The 21,832-nt window shown below is 39.9% G+C and overlaps 2 protein-coding genes across 3 annotated transcripts; one reads left to right on the forward strand and one right to left on the reverse strand.

The window, feature by feature from the left end:
- The first annotated feature begins 1,124 nt into the window (after positions 1-1,124).
- On the forward strand, positions 1,125-9,035 carry LOC122775301 (endoribonuclease ZC3H12A). 2 transcript variants are annotated; one of them, XM_044035156.1, is made up of 6 exons: positions 1,125-1,226; positions 2,718-3,155; positions 4,325-4,464; positions 6,850-7,084; positions 7,242-7,348; positions 7,479-9,035. In XM_044035156.1, exons 2-6 carry the CDS (start codon positions 2,794-2,796, stop codon positions 8,414-8,416), a joined length of 1,782 nt encoding a protein of 593 aa, XP_043891091.1. In that variant the 5' UTR covers positions 1,125-1,226; positions 2,718-2,793; the 3' UTR covers positions 8,417-9,035. The 2 variants fall into 2 exon arrangements, with proteins under 2 accessions (XP_043891091.1, XP_043891090.1); XM_044035155.1 differs by having other exon boundaries at positions 2,745-3,155.
- A 3,575-nt stretch (positions 9,036-12,610) lies between these two features.
- On the reverse strand, positions 12,611-17,945 carry LOC122774178 (centrosome-associated protein 350). The gene is made up of 8 exons (XM_044033238.1): positions 17,827-17,945; positions 17,132-17,224; positions 16,959-17,028; positions 14,572-14,768; positions 14,410-14,494; positions 14,215-14,338; positions 13,535-13,774; positions 12,611-12,983 (listed from the first exon to the last, which is right to left on the reverse strand). Exons 1-8 carry the CDS (start codon positions 17,878-17,880, stop codon positions 12,926-12,928), a joined length of 921 nt encoding a protein of 306 aa, XP_043889173.1. The 5' UTR covers positions 17,881-17,945; the 3' UTR covers positions 12,611-12,925.
- Positions 17,946-21,832: the final 3,887 nt, after the last annotated feature.

Genomic DNA, 21,832 nt, shown 5'->3' on the forward strand with positions numbered 1-21,832 from the left:
ATAAAGCAGAAAATACAAGACTTAACAAGTAATATCAGGAACTAAAGTGAAAAAAGTTATTTGAAAATAATATTTAAAATATTCCTTTTACATGAAGCACTAAGGTCATACGCTAATGTTAAATATAAATTTAAAACTGTCAAAGACGAAAGGTTTACTTATTAACTTAAGGAAAACGGTTTAAACAATCATGTATTTCTGTCTCATTTACTATGAGAAATAACATACTTTAAATATGAACTTAATAAATCAGCAGGCACACTAACAAAAATAGTATATTGAGTGGTTGTGAGCATGATGTGTGTCATACAATGATAATTTGTTGTTTTGCGCTGAGACCACCAGGGGGCACTTTTGACACATTTTGTTTTGTTTTTTTTTACTTTTATTATTTTATACTTGTATTATAGGTGTCAAATAATTACCTTTTCACATATTTTATTATTGTATGACTTTTGACACTAGCACTTTTCTTTTACACATTTGTTAATGTTTACTGCTGGTTTATATTTTCTATAATATCATGTGTCATCACTGTATATCATTTAGATGCTACAGTAATATGCTACATGAATAGTTCTTGCATGGTCGTGTTCTAATTGCTTGGTTTTGTTTCAAACTTGCTCTACAAATTGTTTATTATCATTTGTTTTAGTAAACCCACAAAATAAAGTATTATTGTTTTTACATAGTATTTGTATTCTAATTAGCCAACTTGTACTCTTTCAACATTGTACAGTAAGTATTTAATAAATATATTATTTAAAATGTGTTTAAAGACGTATAATAAATATATAGTTTCTTGCATATTCCTTGTATTCCAATTTGTTGAAAGGTTTCTTAAGGGCATTGAGAGTTGATTTTAACCTAACATACCTACCTTTGTGTCATTAATTGTCCTTGCCAAAAGTTTGTGTGTTGTTTCAGGAACAACAATAACCGAATACCAAACACACGGAAGTAGATGTTAAGAAAACACTGAGTGACAGCCAAAGGAAAACGTAACACTTATCTGACATATGCAAATGTGTTTATGGCTCCTGTGTCTCCGTTTGGGAAAAACTTTTTTTCTTCTCTCTTTCTTTTTCTTTTTCTTTTTTTGAAAGAGGGCGGCGCTGAGAAGAGGAAACACTGTGAACGCTACTGTACTTGGACTCGTTCATAAGAGAAACATAGAACTTGTGACTTACGCCGCTGACGCACGGAGAGAAGAACAAACACAGCAGGTAAGTTTACTGTCATTTGTTGACGAGGAGGAGATAAAGTGAGAGGGAAATGTCGTTTAGAACCTTTACACGTAAACCTACCGGCGAACTGAGGAGGAAATGTCCCGTTGGAAACATCTATTTTTAACACACACACACACAGTTCCGTACAGTTTTGTGTTAAACTCTGTTTTAAGCTAACATTAAAGCAGTAAGTAAATTGTACATCTTCTACCTCATACTGTCTTATAAAGGTGACTTATGTTGGTTTAATTTTGGTTAAATATGACTGTTCACATCACTTATGTCACTGTAAATTACAAAACTTAATGTTTACATGTCATTAATCTTGTCATGTGACTTTAATTGTAGTTCCTCTATACACATAACAAGGAGTGTTATAGAAAATGTCAAAGCAATAACTACCCAGCCACTTTATTAGGTACGCCTGTTCATCAATAATCTAATCACCTGGAGTATTTTGTAATGTAGACGTGGTTAAGAAGAGCAGGATGAGGAAGAAAATGGTGATTTATCCTTGGTTGTCATAGACTTGTTGAAGTATTCAGAACGATCTCTCGTGTTGCATGCAGAGAATGGTCCAACAAATTGAGAAAATCTCCAGTGAGTAGCCGTTCTCTGGGTGAAAATACCTTGTTGTGAGGTCAGATGAGAATGGCCAGACTTGTTTAAAACAGTAGAAAGGCAACAGTAACTCAAGTAACCACTTGTTACAACCACACTATTAAGAAGATGATCTTGAACCTTGAAGCAGATGGATCTGCAAGTACCACTCCTGACACTTTATTATGTGTTTTGTGTAACTAAGAAAGTGGCCAGTGTAAATCTGGAATTTTTTGGCACTTTTTTAAGCTCATTGAAAACGAACAATCCACTCCTTGAGCTCTTTTTTAACAAAACATTTAGTGGGAAAGTTATGACAAATGTGAGTTCTTCAGGACATTTTAAAGTATAATAGAGATATCAGAGTATTCAAAGATATTAAACCTGTCAGGCTTCGGGGATAATGTGTGTTAAAGACTGTTTCAAACTAACATTTGTTAGACACTGTTGAATAGGATGTTTTTTTCTGCTACATTAAGAGGAACCGAAAGGGGAAATGGGATGTTAAGACGGCAGTTTATAACAAATGGAGAACTCCTCTTCTCACTCGTCTCTTTCCCAAGCGCGCCAGGGCACTACGGTGGCCTTGGTATACCAGAAAGGATGACATCGACAAGCATTTTGTCATCTGCTGTCAAAGTTCCCATAGACACCGATGTTTTAAATTTTACTTTGTAAAAATTATTTAAAGCAAGGCCCTTGCCATATGTACAGATGAAGGCTAATTGTAACGAAAAACCAAACAATTTTTATGGGTATTATGTTCAAACTCTGCCAGTAAATCCCCCAATATCTTTGACACATATTTGAGAAGTAGAAAGACAGGTGTTTAATATTTAATTGTCTCAATTTAATATGGTTTTCTAATTACATGTCATCCTGCTACAGTTAATCTGTGAATATCAACCTGAACAGGATTTCACACGTCTTCTATGCACCTGAGAAGAAGCCCCGATGCTCCATCATGGACCAGGTACTTCCCAGCCGGACCTCACCTTCAGGCCTGCTGGAACCAGACAGTGAGGAGCTCCAGCTCAGAGTGGACTCCTTCAGGAAACTGGGTTATTCTTCAGAGGAGGTCAGGTCTGCTCTGAGGAAGGTGGGGCTCAGCACGGACACCAACTCAGTGCTCGGAGAGCTGGTGAGGAGCAGGACCAGCACTGTGCCCAGCTCTGATGGTGACGAGAGGAGAACAGGACCAAAGGATGCTCTCTTGCCTCCCAGCTGGGTCCATGGATCCAGAATCACACCGCAACCGGGTCACCAAAAGAACATGGAAGCAGAATTGAGGCCTGTGGTTATTGACGGCAGCAATGTTGCCATGAGGTAAAGATGATGAAAAGTCTTTTTTTTGTGAGATCGTAAATCTGCAGTACGTAACTTTTGGTGTGTTTTTTTTTATGATTGTTGATTCTGTCTCGGTCTGGTCTTCATGAATAGACATTATTTTGGTGCAGGCTCTGTCAAGCAATACAATCAGACCTGACTGAGGGAGTGTTTGGGCGTATACAGCAGCAGTGCAGGGGTGGGTGGGCACAAGAGGCATTTATCCCTTCAAACTGCTGGGTGTTTTTTAGCAATAGAATTCACTTCTGAAAATGTCCCTTTGTGCTTTTTTGTTTTCATTCACATTCAATTTACGGGGGCAGGGTTGTTTTGACATGAAACTCATACATTCCTGTGTGCAGTGTTGCAATGTCCCCAATTGACACAAGATCCAAACACTGCCATACTGAGAAACACAGAGACAGACAGACAGACAGACAGACAGTCAGACAGTGAAGCTTAACCAGCATCATGTGAACTCGTTCAACAGTGTTTGAATGGAACGCACATTTGTTTGTATTTAAAAGTCACGCGCTGCCATTTCATTATCAGTAATATATCAATATTATTATAGGTCATATTGGTCATGTTTGAACTTTGCTGTTTCAGCAACCTCCAAAGCTAGTGTTTGTCTCCACCCAGTCAAAGTACTACATACTACTTGTCAGTGCATGGATGTGGGAAGACTCAGAATGGCGCTTGACTTGCTATAAGCTATCAAGTTGTAAGAAGGCTTATTGCTACTGGACACATTTAATTCACTAATTGTCTTTTATAACAGCCTAGTTGAGCTTCAACCATAGCTCAACTTAACTGTGCATTAGACAATTATGAAGAAACATATTTCAAACTCACTTATTGCCATTTTTGCCATTGTGAACTCTTCAAATTCAAATCCTCCACTGCTCTGGAGGTAAGTGTTTGGGTTGTTTTTTTTCCCCCACCTTGCCTGTGCATGTTTTTGCAAAGGCCACTGCTACAATATGCAAATTCTAGACACACCTAAAAATCTCCACCACTCAGTGTAATATAGGATGTTGACAGAGAGTCATAGCTAGAGGGAAGAACAGTTAAAGGTACACTGTCTGATTTCTTAACGGCTCCCTGTCATTGTGTTTACAGTGAAATTATTCCTACTCATGTTCCCTTGCCTCTTATCTTTTTTACAGTCATGGCAACAAGGAAGTGTTCTCCTGCCGAGGAATCCAGCTGGCAGTGAATTACTTCCTGGACCGAGGTCATAGTACCATTACTGTGTTTGTTCCGTCTTGGCGCAAAGAGCAGCCCAGACCTGACGCCCCCATCACAGGTGATGATTAAAGAATATGCAGCAAAACAGAGATGGTTCTCATGAGCAGATGGTTAAACCACACACAAAAACATCTCAGTGGTCCCAACCACAAACAAATGAGCTCACAACCTCTTCTTTTATTCATTTTTGACTTAAGTCTAGGAACCATGACCTGGTGTGGCACTGTATTTTCTCAACCTGTTCCTTATTCACTTCATTTCAATTCTAATCGAGAGCCAAGTAAACAGAATACAGAATAAGTGTGCTACTAGCTGATAAAAAAAAAAAAAAAAACAATATTTAAAAGCATCTATAGTGAATTTAAAAACTCTGACAGCCATGAGGACAAAAAGATTTGCAGTTGTTATGTTTTGCAAGCATGAAATGCATAGGTACGCCCTGTTGGCAACAGAGTCAATTCTCCTGCAAGGACATGTCCAGTGGAGGCCAGGATGCTTCATGTCTTTTGGAGCATTTGTTGGTTGTCGGTTGACGGTTCAGTCTGTTCCTGTCTTTAACAGTCAGGCTCTGAAAACAGCAAATAAAAGGAAAAACTAAGGAAACTCTCATTAAAAGGTTGATTCAAAAATAATAATAGGTGTAGTGATGAGCATATGCGCAGCAGCATTGGAAGCTGTGTTGCAAATAACTGTTTGGGTGAATGTATTGCAGCACACTGACCCTGCATCTGTACCTGATGCATCCTTACTTCAAATACCATAACTATCTTATTTGAGTTTGGAATCGTTCACTGATATAGCTTCTTTGAATACATCTACCCCTTAAATCTCATCTAACAGTAGCTGGAGGTAATAAAATAATGTCAGAATATCTTGGCTTGTAACTGGAGGGTTGCTGGTTTGAGTCCCTGCCAGGCCAGGGGCTGTGTTACCCCTGAGAAAGTTACCCAATCCTCATTGTTCATTGTTAATTAGGCACTCTAAATTGACCCCAACCACTGGGGGCACATGCAGTGGTTGGATGTCTGCTAAATCAAATATGCGTATCATTCGCTAGAGAGGGAGAAGCTGAAAGCTTTAAAAGAAAAAGAAAAGTACAGTAATGTCAGACATTCAACCAGTGCCAAAGACACGGTGCGACACAGTAAAATAAGATTATGACACAGCTGCTTTAACCCAACTGGCTATAAATTACATTTCAACGTGAACCTTAGAGAGCAGGAAGTGTGGGAACACATTAAACTGGTTTTCTGTAACAGTATCCGCGTGGATGCAGTGAGATGGTGTGATAATTCACGTGCTGTGTTTGTGGCATACATACTGGGTGCTACATTTCTCACAGCTGAGTCACTGGAGTTATCGCGTGTATCTGAAACATCTACATTAAAATCTGAACATGTCAAACCGCAGAGGAGCCGCCTTTGGCAGGTCGTGTTTTTCAAAGCGGTCACGCTTAACTCCCAACAACAACTTCAACAGGAAGAGTTGGGGTGTGCTTTTGAAACTGATGCATCATCACCTTGTGGCTCTCAGGGTTTAGTAACTGCAGCTTGGGTGGAGTAAGCCAAGGGATCTATTTTCAAGTTAGTGAACAAGGAAGTTTAAAAAAAAAAAAGTCATTCCTGGGAAAGCCCCACCAGGAAGTACAGCAGTGTTTTTACTTCCACACCTTCTTTAGTGTGAAGTAAAGGGTGGAGTTAAGTGTTGGCAATCATCTACAGTCAGGGACTGAGGGCACCCTGAAAACACAAACAAGTGTTTTTGAGTGGTTCATTGTAATTTTGATTGATTTCATTTCACAAATGACAGATTTATTGTTTCCCTCAGTACACAGGTAGAGTAATATGATATTATGTACACATGAGGTTCAGACAGGAGATGTAATGCCTTCTCTGATGTCGTTGTGTTCTGTCGTTTGTATGGTTGGCCTTTTTATTTCTAGCTTTGTGGTCTTTGTTGCTTGACCGTGTGGCTGAGGATAATGATAAATGTGCGTCATGTTACGCAACAGATGTATGCAGTTAATAGCTGAGTTTACAGGTTTTTTGAAGTGTGCACGTTTGATGCGTTATCAGCCAACTGCCATTTCCGTAGACCATTGCTCTCACTGATAGCGAGGCCAAATGGCAGTGATGAAAGGAAAAGGTGGTTTTAGCCACATAAACTAATAACATTTTTTATTTTTTTTTTGAAAAGGTGGGAGTGACACAAACTGGCAAACACTTAAGCAGTTTTAGATTTCACTAGATAAGATTAGAATGTTTATTGGCTCATGTATTTTTTCCCTTCTGTCCTTGGTGACAGCAAATTTTCCACATGGGTCTGTGGTAACGATGGCACTCCTGCGAGGTCACTGTTGATAACACATCAATACCTCATACAACCACACTGAAAAGGTCCAAAAGGTCATTCTGACTGTGACATTGATTGCTTGGACTTTCAGATCAACACATTCTCATGGAGCTGGAAAAGCGTAAAATCGTGGTCTTCACTCCCTCGCGCCGAGTCGGGGGTAAGAGGGTGGTTTGCTACGATGACCGCTTCATTGTCAAGCTGGCATACGAGTCGGACGGAGTGATTGTATCTAACGACACCTATCGGGACCTCCAAGGAGAAAGACCCGAGTGGAAGAAATGCATAGAGGAGAGACTCCTCATGTACTCCTTTGTGAATGACAAGTAAGTAATTAGTCTGTTTCTCCGCCTGAGCCTGTGAGGTTTCACATTTTCCTTTCAGGTGTTAATGTGGCTCCAGAGGGCATTTTACAGCATGACGGAAACATAATTAGGGCCTCACCTATCTTATTAACAATCCGGGTTTTCTTTTTTTGTCCAGGTTCATGCCCCCAGATGACCCTCTGGGTCGCCACGGCCCCAGTCTTGACAACTTCCTCAGGAAAAAGCCTCTGCTTACAGAGCAGAAGCGACAGCTCTGTCCATATGGTGAGATGCTGTTTGCATATAAATCAGGAAGTGATTTTCTCTAGCTTCCAGAGAGTTCCACTCTTTGAGAGTTGTATGACAGCAGATTGTGGTTCCTTAATGAATTGATATTTTTGGTGTTTTTATTCAGACAAAAAGTGCACATATGGCATCAAATGCAAGTTTTACCATCCGGAGCGAGTAAACCAGTCCTACCTCTCTTTGGCTGATGAACTGAGAGAGAAAGCCCAGATGTCTTCGTCAAAAGAAGAGAAGAATGCCAGATCATCACCCAGACAGGTTCAGATTGATACTGGGCCTGGTCCTAATGCAAGTTCCCATCCCCGAGACTCGAAAGCAGATCTCAGTGGTGATGGGCAAAGTTCTTGCATTAGTCGCATTAGTGAAAATCAAATGTACTGGGAGGACCCAAGAAACGGTTCAAATCTCATGCCATTAGGTCTGTCATCAGTGCCCAATCATCGCTATGGCAACATCTCTCATGAGTACCTGGATTCTGGCTTTGGCTCTTTTGAGAGCCAGTACTCTGATCACTCACACTGTCTCGGCAACTCCCTCAGGCCCACGTCCCAGCAGCAACCTGTGCATTTAGGGAAAAATGACAGCAGCCACTCGTGTAGAGGCTGTTCCCATGCAGCTCCCTCAACAGCTCACCCACAACGACACAGAAACCTGGACTATCCTCCCATGTTCCCACCAAGCGTGCCACAACAACACAGTCTCCCCAGCCATCTCCACTATAGTGGAGCCCTCCATCCTCAGCAAAATTACTGGTCAGATCCCTTCCAGGGGATTCCCCAATCCAAGACATCATGTCATCTCCCATCTTCACACTCCCACAACTCCTGCTCTTGCTCCTACAGAGGCCATGAGTACCACTCCTGGGGCCAACAGCAGCCATCTTCTGCTGTTTTCGACCCAGAAAGGATGGAGCTCCGCAAGAAACTGCAAGCCATTTTCAACCCGCATCAGGTGGACACGGTGATGGAGATGTTCCCACATCTGATGGATGCGGAGAAACTGGCCGCAAACATTCTGAACCTGAAGGCGCAGGGAGGAATATTCTGATGATTTTCATTCCTCTTCTGCCCTCTTGAGACATTATTAGCACCTAGGCTAACCTGAGAAACTTCTACTGTCTTTAGCCGAATGATTAAGGCCTGGGTCAGACCTTATATGTGTGCATGCCAGCAGAGGCTCATTATGGTCCATGTGACATAAGTGTCGTGACTGACTGCACATTCTTCCTGTAACACAACCCTCTCCTGTTTAGTGGGTGACACTCTCTTTTGTTGTTGTTGTGGTTGTTGTTCAAAAGAGACAACAAAGAAGACAATAACCATGGATGCTTCCTTGAGGTTATGCGAGAAGTTCCTCTGGCGAGTGGATCAGTCCAAATATTGATAGTACTGATCCCAACGTTGGTATTGGAATTTTACTATAAAAGAATGAGTAAAGCTGGTGTAAAAGTGCAATGAAAGCTCATTTCGGAAAAAACTAAAAGTCATTCTTCTCCACTTAAAATTTTTCTGATAATTTTGAAAATTACAGTAATACATATTTTTCTGAAAAAGAAAAAAAAACAAAAAACTGGCACTTAATGACTTTTTAAAAGTGGCGGCTTTGATTGATGTGTTGGACGTCGCACTCATGACTCTCCCAGGGGCCGTCAGTCTGTTGACGTCACATTTTAGTATTGGCTCAGCTCACTTGGAACCTCGCCAGAGCAGGTACAGCTAAAAAAGCACCAGGTACTAAAAAAGTTGAGCCGTGCCATGCCGTGCTAGAACTGTAAAATGGAAAAGCACCATTAGATACCTGGGGAATTGGTATCAGTATTTAGTATCAGTATTTGGTACTGTTGATTCTGGATCAATATCAAATGTTGCAGTATGGCACACACTACTGGTGAGATCGAGTACACATATTGTGTGGAACCTTCACATTTTACATACACGTGCATGCAATAAAATGACCTAAGGCTAATTGCAAAACTGTTTTGTTGTAATCAAAGGGAAAGTTTGGAAAATCTGTTCTGACGTTGTAGTCAAATGTGACCTTGTCGTCCATTTTCTGGATTTGTCTTTATTTTTTAAAAAGGTGCCTCTAGACTAAAAAGAGTTTTGACTGAGATTCTAGAGTTGTGACTGTTGATGCATATTGTGTCTATATGATCTATATCATAAGTTCTCATGCAATATGAATTGCTTGTAAGTATTACGTATTCTTGTAATCTTCACTGTAGTTCTCAAGAACAGCTGCCTGCTGTTCATTGGGTGCCAATCTTGTCCTGTCATGACAAAGCTTTTACAGTAAATTCAAACTTACAAGGAAATGGAGGAAGGAAAACAAAAGTTGGGACCTGAATCTGTCAGTGTGTCATCACCTGGTTCCTGTAAGTCAGTATCAGTTTCATGATGATGAACTACTGTGAGATTCAAACTGTTATAAAAATAAAAAATAAAAGTATGGAATGTATGTTCTCTCACACTTAATTAAATTCCTTGTTGTAAATAACTGTTAGGAAAACACTGACCGTAAGAGGAAAGAAAAGCAAGTCACTGGAAATAAAGACAAATGTCAGATATCATGTTTCCTGTTCTTCGATAGAGATTAGTGCTGCACTGGTTTTTCATTAGTGCAGCTATTTTTTTTCTGTAAATAGGTCAGACTCGGTGAAAGCGTGGGTTGGCACTTACTCGTGCTTACATCATAAAATATTGCTTAAAATTCCTACTGAATTTCGCAATGCAAGTTTCCAAACACTTCGTTTATTCCAGCTGTTTGAATTTATTTGAATCCACTTGAATTTATGCAATCCAGTGTCTAAACCTAAAAGAATTTTTTGTGTTCCCATTATTAGCTTTCAGAGCTATTGTCTCATGCTTTTACAGTGCAGTCAGTGTAGTCTGTGTAGTCTTGTCTCGTTAATGGTGTCAGGGTGTCGTAAAAATGACAGTTCCAACACTCTCTTTGTACAGAGGGTGGTGTGTAAGTACTCAATAAACATTGTCATATAGGAAATTGTTTGCACTTGAAACTATGAACTACTGTATGTTCATGTGTCCAGGTCACAGCTTGCATTTGTACCAGTTAAAGGAATAGTTCCCCAATTTAGCATTTAGCTTTGTATTACTAGAATAGGGGGAGTGTTTTTTTTTTTGAAAAATGATGCTTCTCAACCTCAGTTTCCCCTGAGTTGAGAAATATCTTCATTCTGTGTTTTTTGCTACTCGCCCGCCAGTGACACTTGGTCCTGTTAGCGTAACTGTTAGCAAAGATGGAGGACACTGTTTACATTCTGGGAATGAGGTCACGCCCCCTACGAGTGGGTCCAAAAGAGTCACTGGTGGGCACGTAACAAAAAAGAATTAATTTTTTTCTCGACTCAGGGGAAACTGAGGTTGCTAAGCACAATATTTCAAAAATACTACCCCTATACTAGTAATACAAAGCTAAATGCAAATCGACGAAGTATTCCTTTAAAGATTCTTCACTGTACTCGTACTGGGAGAAGTTTAGTAGATTTAAAAACAGACGCAGCTAATGCAACATAGATAGGTCTCAAAAAAGATTGTTTTCCACTCTGTCGTTCCTGTTCCAAGCTTGAGCAAATCATAAACCCACGTTGTCCTAGTGTCTGAGGGGAAAGGTCAGTCAGTGTTTGTGTATGTGGGTCTGTACGCCGGCTCAAGTAAACGAACATCCTGTTACTGATTAGTTTCGACTCATCAGTGAGGGAGCTTTGACTGATCTATGAATTTCTGTCATGACTTTAGCAGTGGAGGTGTGCCATTTGCTGTTTGTGTGTCGGTAACAGAAGGAAGTATTCGTTCCTCAGCTACTGTGTGCTGCTTTTATTTTGACTGGAGAACAGTTGAGCAAAGCTCCATATGGCCTCTTTAACTTAGAAACTGAATATACTAAGCTAAAGTGTGTTTGTTTATAGTATAACTAAAGCACTATTTTAGATGTAAACCAGTGCATATGTGTATCTAATAATGTTCTTTGCTGATCCAAGTGTAAATCTTCACAGTTTAGTGTCAAGTATGGAAATTATACCTCTACTGCCTCTCTGGTCCAACACCAGATACTGCTTTTAAATTTTGCCATTGGCTTTTTTGAGTCCACGCTTGCATGCTACACACTTTTGTCACCACAAAAAGATGATATCATTAGTACGAGCTGGTTTTCACTGTCCCTATCTTCATCATGATTGTCGTCATCATACTCTTGTGTTAAGATAAAATAATCCTTTATTTGCCCCCGTGGGGAAATTTGCAGTGTTCCAGCAAGGAAATAAAGACGAGTAAATACGTGCAAGGCAACAATTGAAAACATTGTTTGAGATTGTTTGATAGTGTTGCCAACTACTCTACAAACTAGATATTATTAGAACACGTCCTGTTCTCAGTGATTAACAGTGAAAATGAATCGTAAAATGAGAGGAGAAGAAAACAAAACCTATTTTCACAGACACTATTTTTACATGAATAAACAGATTAGTGACTGTTCCACACACAGTCAGCTGCACTGCACATCCACAGCTGGTTCCTCCTGGTTCTCCGCTCACAGTACGTATAGCTAGATGCAGCAGAACTAGCGATTTCCTTCTTGGATTATGCCAGATAGTTGCTAAATATAACGACAAAGTCACCAGGTTGTCAACACTGTTGTTTGGTCTGTTTGCTGTATGATAACTTTAATGTTCCTTCTTTATTTCCCTTCTTTTCTCCTGGCTCGCTTCATTCGTATATATAGTATAACGTGTATACCTTCTTCTTCTCTTTTTGGTGTAGTGTTGCAGCAAGAGATCATTTCTGTGTGAATATGGCCTCTATGAACACGTCACAAAGCTGCATCTTGGTGTCTGATGTCACTACCAGACCACGCCCCCTGCACTGACCCCCCCCACTCTTCCTCCCTTCTCCGCTCCCTCACTCAGCCACTTCATGGCGTTCTTCAAAATCAGGCATTGGGCAGAGTGACCCTCAGAAGAGGAGGTTTGTTACCCCATTAAGTGTATAATCACTTTAAAATAAAAAATAATTTTGCTTTTATAGCCTAAGAATACGCCTTTACGCCACCCGTCTTGACCAGATCAAACCAGCCAAAGCATGTGTCTATTCTATAATATAATTCTATATTTTCAGGAATGTGAAGGCCACTTCAGTGCCTGATGTGAGTCGCAATCTGCAGTCTCACCATTAGATGTCACTAACCTGCTGCTGTTCCTTTACACATCGCAGTACACATGTAATATTTAGTATTTTATGTAACATTTATTGTAAATTCATTCAGTCCCTCCACACGTTTCTCCAGGAGACAAACACACATGAGAAAAATGTGTTAGTCTCAGTCCTGAGCAGGTTTTCAACATCTATAGCTTTCTGAAGTCTGACTTCATGTTTCGAATTCCATGTTTCTCTGTGAAGTCGTGACACTGTAATATTCCTCTCCCGCCACCATGTCTGATGACATCATATTTGTATTATTATCTGTTTTGTTTTAATGTATGTACATAAGTCTCATTATAATAAGGAATCATGTCCATGGCTGTTGGCTCTCTGTTTTCGCTCATTCCCAGGCCATCAGTAGTTTGTGGAACGGTACAAAGGCTCCATAACCAGGTTTACTGCAAAAAAGAAAAGGAATAAATTCATATTGATGCATGTTGACATGTCACCTATTTAACATAATGGTTTATATCATTGTGCCGAGAAGACAGGATTTATGGATTCATACCAAGTTTCCAACCACAAAATGTGGTCGGTTTAGTGCCATTGTCAGCACTGTAGGCAAATGAGTTCATGTTCCACGTGTGGAGTAAACACCTCTTTTTTTTAATGCTGTAATTTGAGCCTCTCATCATGACTTCAGCCTGAGATTTGCATTTTAGCTCTCCACCTAAGTGGACAGAATTCACTCAAGTATGTCTCAGGGCAATGTTTAGCTTCTGTGTATTCATTCAAGTCTCGAGGTATCACAGTTTAATAACAGAGGCGCGACTGGAAATAGAGCAACATAAAGTTTAAAATTTAAACATAAAGATTTATACAATCCACATGAATTGCCTTTAGATTGAAAACTGTGGCTGTGATGAGTGGATTCAGAGTCCAGCCCTGAATGCTTAAGGAGCTGCAAGTTGCTCCCGATCACACAAAAATAACAAATGAGATCAGTTACCATTCAAAGTAGCTGTGTCCCTTGTGGCTGCCGTCATGCAACCCGTGATCAGGAGTCTGCAGCTCCACGCCAAGGTGGAGATCTGCCTCCCCCTGCAGGTGACCCAGGAAACGGATTGTTCCTGTGCTGATCCGTCCAGACGGAAGCATGAACCTGACCCGGTGACCCAGCTGCAGGTCCATGGGGGAGTGAGGGATAAAAACCCGGTGAGGCCCTGGGGATGTCATCCATGATCTCATACTGTAAAGAACAGACAATAAAGATTGTAAAGACATTAACTACATATTAGGATTTTCTAAGCTTTTTATTTTGACTTGAAATCCCAATTTGAAACAATACCATTAGCAAATCGCAATTTAATCTTTCTATTTTTAATTTCCTTATGTTCTATACCAATTTTAAAAAATGCAATGTATATAAATGTGAGAAAAATATTCAATCTTTATATCATTCTCTATATCATTGATTTTCTCTATGGAGTTTGGTGCAACAAGTAAGTGGCTCACTAATTAAAATTTCCGGTTGTGACGTCTTTAAAGGGAGGAAAAGTGTTTGTGTGCTGTGATATGAAATAGTATAAATATAGTATATTATTACAAGGCAACACACTGTCTAATCCAGGGTTTCTCAATCCGAGTCCTAACCCTGCTTGTTTTAGATGTTTCCCTGCTCCAACACACCTGGACACTGAAGATGAGGAGGAAGCCAGTCTCGAGCTCAGTGCTGAGGATGAAGATAACTGGCAGTCTGATGAACTTCTCCCACAGGAGCCACAGTGCTGACACTTAAATCTCGAGAGACCACCTGTTCGTGTGAAAACAGCATTTTTATCACTTCATACAAAGATTTACGCCTCATATTGTCGCTGTACTTACTTGAGCACTCCTCAAACATGTCTCCGTTGTCCACTCCTGACTCGCCCAGGTCATCACAACTGGTCCCTCCAGCCTCAGGGGCCAGCTGAGGAGACGGAGGCCAGTTTTCGTTAATGAAGTCATAAACATCATCTCTGCCCACTCACACGTTCACAAACACACCTGATTACGTAGTTCTTCCTGTTTTCTTTGCAGTGAGGCGAACCTCCGTTCCCATGACGCTCGCTCACAGGCGATCCTGGTCTTGAGAGACAGGATGTCTTTTTCGGCTTTGGTCAGTCTTTTAGTGAGGGCAGTCGTGCGGTCAGGGCTTCCAGGTATGGCTGCAGTCCCTTTCCTCTCAAAACCTGACAAAGTCACTTCACACCAGATATTTACACTCAGTACACACAGAACAATACAGATTTAAGTTGTTGTTGTGTTTTTATTTTACATGTATCACTGAGAGACGGACTCTAATTCAATAACATGCTGTAAACACCATATACATTGTATATATATAAGTCTATTTTTTATTATTTTCTAGCATTTTTGTCTGTTTAAAATGTTTAATGTTTACTCCTTTTTACTCACTGTTCTGCTATAATATTACAAATGTCCCTTTTATGAGACTAACAAAGGCTTATCTTATTGTATCATATCTTATCTTATGCCTGTAAGATGTGATTCTTGGTGCTGGAGGCTAACTAGAATAGAATAGAATAGAATAGCCTTTATTGTCGTTATTTTGTGGACAACGAAATTTGGGTGCCACTCCCTTGGTGCAAAATACAAATATATAAATAACAATTTTAAAAGAGAAAATAGAAATATTAACAATAACAATAAAATAAGAATAAGAAATGTTGTTTACATTTTTTTCAGAAACTATGACTATGTATAAATTAACATAAGATAACAAAATATAGCTGCAAGACCGGTGTAAAAACAGAAAAAAAGAAAAAAAACTACACTGCCTGGCCAAAAAAAAAAGTCGCCACCTAAAACAAATCATCCACATCGTCGGAGTGCCTTTAGCTTCGATCACTGTGGCATTGTTTCCATAAGCTACTGCGATGTCACAAGATTTATTTCTGTCCAGTGTTGCATTGATTATTCACCAAGATCTTGTATTGATGATGGGAGAGTCGGGCCACTGAGCAAAGCCTTCTCCAGCACATCCCAAAGACTCTCAATGGGGTTCAGGTCTGGACTCTGTGGTGAAAATGATGTCTCATGCTCCCTGAACCACTCTTTCACGATTTGAGCCTGATGAATCCTGGCATTGTCATCTTGTAACATGCCCATGTCATCAGGGAAGAAATTGATGGAATAATCTGGTCATTCATTATATTCAGGTAGTCAGCTGACCTCATTCTTTGGGCACATGATGTTGCTGAACCTAGACCTGACCAACTGCAGCAACCCCTTACCTATTTGCTTAGTTAAATCCAGGTAGCGACATCGTTTTTGGCCAGGCAGTGTATTTTATTGCACAGTTTCAGCACGACTCGTTCAGCTCGGCTCGACTCTACTCTGTTTTTTTTTTTGCTTTTTTCATTAGTGATACTACCTGGTACCTGGTGCTTTTTTTTGGTACTCAAATGTGACGTGGACAGACTGCTGGCTGCCGATTGGTCAGAGAGTTTCGTCACTGGAAGAGTCATGAGCGCGACGCAAGTCCGACACAAGAATCGAACCGAACAGTGCCGGATTGACTTTGCAGTGTTATGCTGCATTCCACTGACATCTTTGAGAACTCCTGGAGCTCCGGTTAAATAATAAACAGCACGACCGATTCACTGTGAAACAACTGAAGTGGCAGAAGTGCTTTTAATGGTAAAAGTAGAGTTCAGACTACAATCGAACATCAGTATTTCTTCAACTTATTGTCATCTGATTCACAACTATCTATGAAACTCTGCCAAGGGTCATGGCTTTTTGGGTTGATGAGACCATTTTTAATATTTTAAAGACAAATTTAAATGTCTTTAAATACACATTAACATGAATCCAACATGTTACAGCGAACGACAGATAGAGGCAGAAGACGTTATCTTTCAGTCAGCAAAAACATTAATATTTTGTAATATAATATAATACAATATAACATATTAACATGGAAATGATTTTAATAGATCAGTACTGTCTGAAAAATAACAGGTCTGTTTATGCATGGCAGTGGCACTAAGAGGCTAACACTCATTTTCGTCTCCACATTTATGTTTACAATAAAAAGGTCAATCTGAATAGCTCGTGTGCATGATTATCATGCAATTGACAGACATTGTGGATATATACGAATGTGAATATATGACCTGTGTGTTATTTGAATAGCTTAGTATTGAATGCATAATAACACGGTATGTCCCTGCTTCATCAGTACTCAATAAACAAGGGAGTGTCAGGAATATGGGGTGGGAGGGCCTTTGTGTCTTTGAAGAAAACAATAGTGTGTTGTATGCTTCCCTATGAGATGCAATGAAATCCCCCACACCTAATCCATTAAATCATTATTATTATTACCAGCCAGTCTAAATTAAATCTAAATTTCAATTTCAGCTCCTTACCTACAACCTGTCTCTCCTCTGTAACGCGATGTTCCCTCGGTAAGAATTTGATTGCATTGTACGGGCAAATCTGCAGGGGAAATATAGACACAACTTTTTTTTTTTATTAACTATAAATACCAATGTTTGAGATATCCACACCGAAATGCAAATGACAAATATCTTGCACTCACCCACAGGAACCTGCAGGTGCACAGAATCCCCTTGAATGTCCACGTACACACATTCCACAGGATATAAGCTGTCATGTTGAAGCATTTTCCTGACTAAAGACGGACAGAAATGTTTATTAATTAATGTTTTCAATGAATGAAGGGTCTGCGTTCTCTAAACATGTCAGGGAACCACGTTGTTCTTTTTTGTTTGCGTTAAAAATGTGAAACTCACGCCCCGGCTGGTTTGTCCATTCGGGCTGTTGTAGAAACATGGCAGCAACGAGATTGAAGTCTCCATATAACAAAGCCCTTATGTTCAAAGGCTACAAATACCAAACCTTATTTATTTTAAAGTGCATATACACTCATAAAAGCTTACTTGGGTGGTATTATATTTAATTTCTGCCAATAAAACCTCCTAAATATTACACACAGGACCTTTAAATGATAGTTCATCTCTATATTTTGTTATATTGTTGTCAGGGTTTTACTACAGCGTGTCAGTGATTCCCAAACCTTTTAAAGGTGATAAACCATCACAAAGCAATATAAATTGTGGCTATTTTTACTACAGTTTCGACTCATTTTAAATAGGTAATCCAGCCATTTCCAAGTAAGTTTGATATATTAATCACCACTTCATTTTAGGCATGTCTCTGTGATGAAAGAACAAGTGATGAAAGCGTACATACAAAACAGAGCTGGACACTGACCTTGGCCTGAAGCTGAACTGCAGATTGGGAGGAAATAATCCCATGTGAGTTCATGACAAAACAGTGGCTCCCATGTTTGCTCACTGGGCCTCTGTCCTGGTCCAGGGTGAACGCTGCGGTGTAGAGCACAGAGCTCACTGACCTGTCGCTTCATACAGTAGCAGGTCTGAGTGAAGAGCACTGCTGACGACTGCTGGGTCTGTAAATCTGCTCTAATCTTCTTAGTCCTGCAGGAACACAGTGCTGAGCCTGAACTATAAACAATGAGACTCCTCATGTTGACACTGCCGTCGGAGGATTCCACCTGTCTGTGTGTTTGTGTGTGTGACTTCTGACATTTTCAGTTCAACATTCAACAAATATTTACTGATCTTTTTTTTTTATATAGAATGGACACATAAAATTTGGTGATTTACATGACGACGAGGAGGAAGCCAGTCTCGAGCTCAGTGCTGATGATTTCTCTGGCGAGGTTCCAAGCGAACTGAGGTGACACTATGATGCGTGACGTCGCCAGACTGCCGGCCACTGATTGGTCAGAGTGCCGTCCCAGGAAGAGACGTCCGACACGAGAATCAAGCCGATCAGTGCCAAACTTTAGACCAGTTAAAAAGACTTGGGTGGGTTCATCTCCCACAATTACCAGGGAAATGTCTAAAATCTCAATATTTAACAGAGGAGTCTGGTGTGTTTAGTGACAGCACTGCTGATCACGAGCAGCAACCGGCATCACAAACCCTGCCTGTCAGACGGTCATAGAGGAAGTGCTGAACAAATATCAGTAATTAAGTGATTCTAATGATTCAGTTACACTGAAAACAACTGCTTTACAAGTTACTAGTCACTCGTTACTCTACCCACGTTTTGGGAAGTGGAAAACCAACCTAAACTGTGCCGTGCCGCGCCGTGGAGAGGCGGGACCATAGTGGAAAAGAGCTATAATAGTGTTTGTACCAGATGCTAACTTGCAACACTTGTCCTTTAGAAGGACTTATATGACAGATGGTGAGTATATAAAATGAGTACAAAAGTATAAAACCGATGCAATTAAAAAATACAATTAAAAATACATGACATTTCATATTAAACTAAACATGGTTTATTGCTGAATCAGCCAGGATTTTAAAAATGGTGACGTTTGCAGCTGATTTCAAAATTTCAGGTAGCAAGTTCCAAGATTTACAGAAAAGTAAAAGGATGGGGGTTTGTAAAGACTTTATTTCCAGAAAAGTTGGGACATCTATGAACACCGAGGCTGCTGAAGAACCAAGGTCATTAAAAATTAATATTTATGTGCCATCCAATCCACTTTCTTTCCGTTCAAACTTCCTATATAACGATAAATTCAAAATGTATACTTACAAATTACACACTATATGAGGAGGTCTACAATCGTAATAGGAGTCTCATGTGAGATGAGTATGTGTACATGCACAAAACAGAGTGTGTAAATATCACTGTTCTGTGAAGAGTGCTGCGTCACAAACAGCGCAGCAGATTCTGTTTGTTTAACAAATAAATCATTGCATTGTCTCACTGTTGGGAAATCAAGTATGAAAAGGTATCGCATTTTCCCCCTTTTGTTATACACAGTGCCAGCGTTTTTGGTTTCAGAGTAATCGGGACATTCAGTTGAAATGTGAGCTTTCTGTCAACATGGTTAAATGCAATCTGTGAGAGGGAGTACACACGTTTGGTTTACGCGGTCAGCCTCTTGTTTGGTGTGCATTGTCGTGTGTTTCTGCAGTCTGCTTTCAGGGACACAGGTCGTGTCGGCACACATAATGCACAAACACACAAGCAAAACAATAACGCTGCTTTCCTGATATGGAGATATAAAATGACCTTTCCGTCATGTCGTTTTCTTACCGCAATAGTGGTGTACTGTACATTTTTGAAATGTGAATCATTTAGATGGACATACTGTATGTAAGTAAAGTCATACTCGTGTTTATATAAATATAGTGTACAGCTAATAACCATGTTTATTGGGATGATTATGTATGAATATTAACTTGTTTTTTGTGTGTAAATGTATTTAACACTTTTAACTTTAACACATAAAGAAATTCTTATTGACAACAGGATATTGTATTGATTACAATACAATCTTGGTAAATGACCATGTGTGAGGAGGAACACACAGCAGATCATTTATAAAGAGTGGAGGTAATCTTCTGGTTTGCTTGGTTGAGGCTAAACAGGAAGTGATCGCGTTCCATTTGTAATCGGATATTTGATATTTCTAATGGATTGCCCCCTGAACACTGCTTCTTTTGCCGTTTATAGCACTTCTGTCGTATTTGTTTCACAGTAACTCAGTCGTACACATAGTACTGATTAAATAGTATCCAGTTCTGATGTGAATGGAACACGCATTCAACTCAATGAGTGTTTTTCCACTTTCCCATGATACAGTTCTAGCTCGACTCTACTCGGTTTGGTATCAGTCACGTTGTTTTCCATAACTTCATAGTCCCTCCTCATGTGGGCGGGGTCATCTGCCATGATGCCGCTTTAAACGCGACACAAACACACAAACCAGTGACCAGTTCTAATCTTGTCCATCCTGGTCACTCGCAGTGCAAACCTCAGCATCTTGCGCTCTTTACCTCATATTTAGTAAAAGTAAAAGAACAATTGATTGCATTGAATGCACAAAATCAAACCAAACACATGGGTCGACACGAATCCAAGTGGCAAGGGGACATGATGTCACCCACTGGAATCTGGAATTCCCATTTTGAAGCCTCGAGATTTTGTGAACCAAGGCTCATACTATTATGAGACAATAGCAGCTTGCTTGATTCGGGGGCTCAAACTTCATCACTTTACTGCTTGGACATGGACTTTAGGTAAACCTTTTAGGCCTCTGTCTAAAAGCATGCATTGACTTGATACAGGTATAAGACTCGCTAGAAAAGTGTGGCCTTTTTGTCGCCACCATCGCCTTTATCTGCAGGGAAGCTGAGCGTGAGGCCATGTTTGAACCTACATGCAGTGACGGGGAGCAGCTGAGGGGGGAGAGATCAGAGAAACATTGTGGCAGGGTGTGGCATCAAAAACAATCATTTAGCGCTTCATTGGATACAATGTTTCTACTCCCTGGAGAACAGGATGACTCACAGTTATGAGGGCATCATAAGCTCTAAAAGCCAGTAGAAATAATGGAAAAACTTCTCTTCTGATTTTATAAGGTTGTATATCTGACATTTCAAGCAACATGTGTGTAAGTAAAACACTAAAATGTTGATTTCTGATGCCATGGAAACTTGAATAGCTACACCAGTGCTTCCCAAAGTGTGGATGGTCCTTGGAGGTACTGCAGGTGGGCCTCAGTCTGGGATATAAGACTTAAGCTCTTTTTTGATATGGGGGTCAACATTTGAATTATGTTAATATAATGTTTCTTGTTATTCATTCATTTGTTCATTTATTTATCTCATACCATTGTATCCTGTTTTCATGTATCCTGTATCATATTTATTGATATCATAATTATATTACAATATCAATGTCTGTGGTTCTCAACCTGTGGTGCACCAGTGGTACGCGAGCTTCCTCTGGTGGAACTTGCAGGGAAATCAGAATTACTGTTGTACTATATATATCAGGGTATGTGTAAAAAATAATAATAATTAGTGTCACCTCGCTGGCTAATTTCACTATACCAGTGTACGAGTATATATGATGAAGAGGAGGATGATGAGAGAGTAAACGACATTATTGGAAATAAATCTGCCTCGTATTTTAACGTTGGTGATCAAAAAGTGTGAGAACCACTGAACGACACTGAATATAATCCAGAATGATATTATTACATAAAATTACACAATACGCTGCAAAAGACACTCTAAATAGTCACGTATACATGTATGATGTAAGTACTGTATACATCTGCAGCCATGTAACCGCAATACTCGCGCAGTACAATGCGTTTTTAGGCAACTTCACAAAGAAGGAAAAGGATTTCCGTCACCTGAATTGTGTCTTTTGTCCTGTGCCT

This window comes from Solea senegalensis, linkage group LG9 (genome assembly GCF_019176455.1).
Source record: "Solea senegalensis isolate Sse05_10M linkage group LG9, IFAPA_SoseM_1, whole genome shotgun sequence".
NCBI lineage: Eukaryota > Metazoa > Chordata > Actinopteri > Pleuronectiformes > Soleidae > Solea > Solea senegalensis.

Coding starts and splice junctions, on each gene's coding strand:
- LOC122775301 (XM_044035156.1), top strand. CDS start 2,794: ATGGACCAGGTACTTCCCAGCCGGACCTCACCTTCAGGCCTGCTGGAA. Junction 4,465..6,849: donor ACCTGACGCCCCCATCACAG/GTGATGATTAAA, acceptor TTGGACTTTCAG/ATCAACACATTCTCATGGAG. Junction 7,349..7,478: donor GCGACAGCTCTGTCCATATG/GTGAGATGCTGT, acceptor GTTTTTATTCAG/ACAAAAAGTGCACATATGGC.
- LOC122774178 (XM_044033238.1), bottom strand. CDS start 17,880: ATGAACTCACATGGGATTATTTCCTCCCAATCTGCAGTTCAGCTTCAG. Junction 17,225..17,826: donor CAGTTCAGCTTCAGGCCAAG/GTCAGTGTCCAG, acceptor GTCCGTCTTTAG/TCAGGAAAATGCTTCAACAT. Junction 14,495..14,571: donor AGGAAGAACTACGTAATCAG/GTGTGTTTGTGA, acceptor CCGTCTCCTCAG/CTGGCCCCTGAGGCTGGAGG.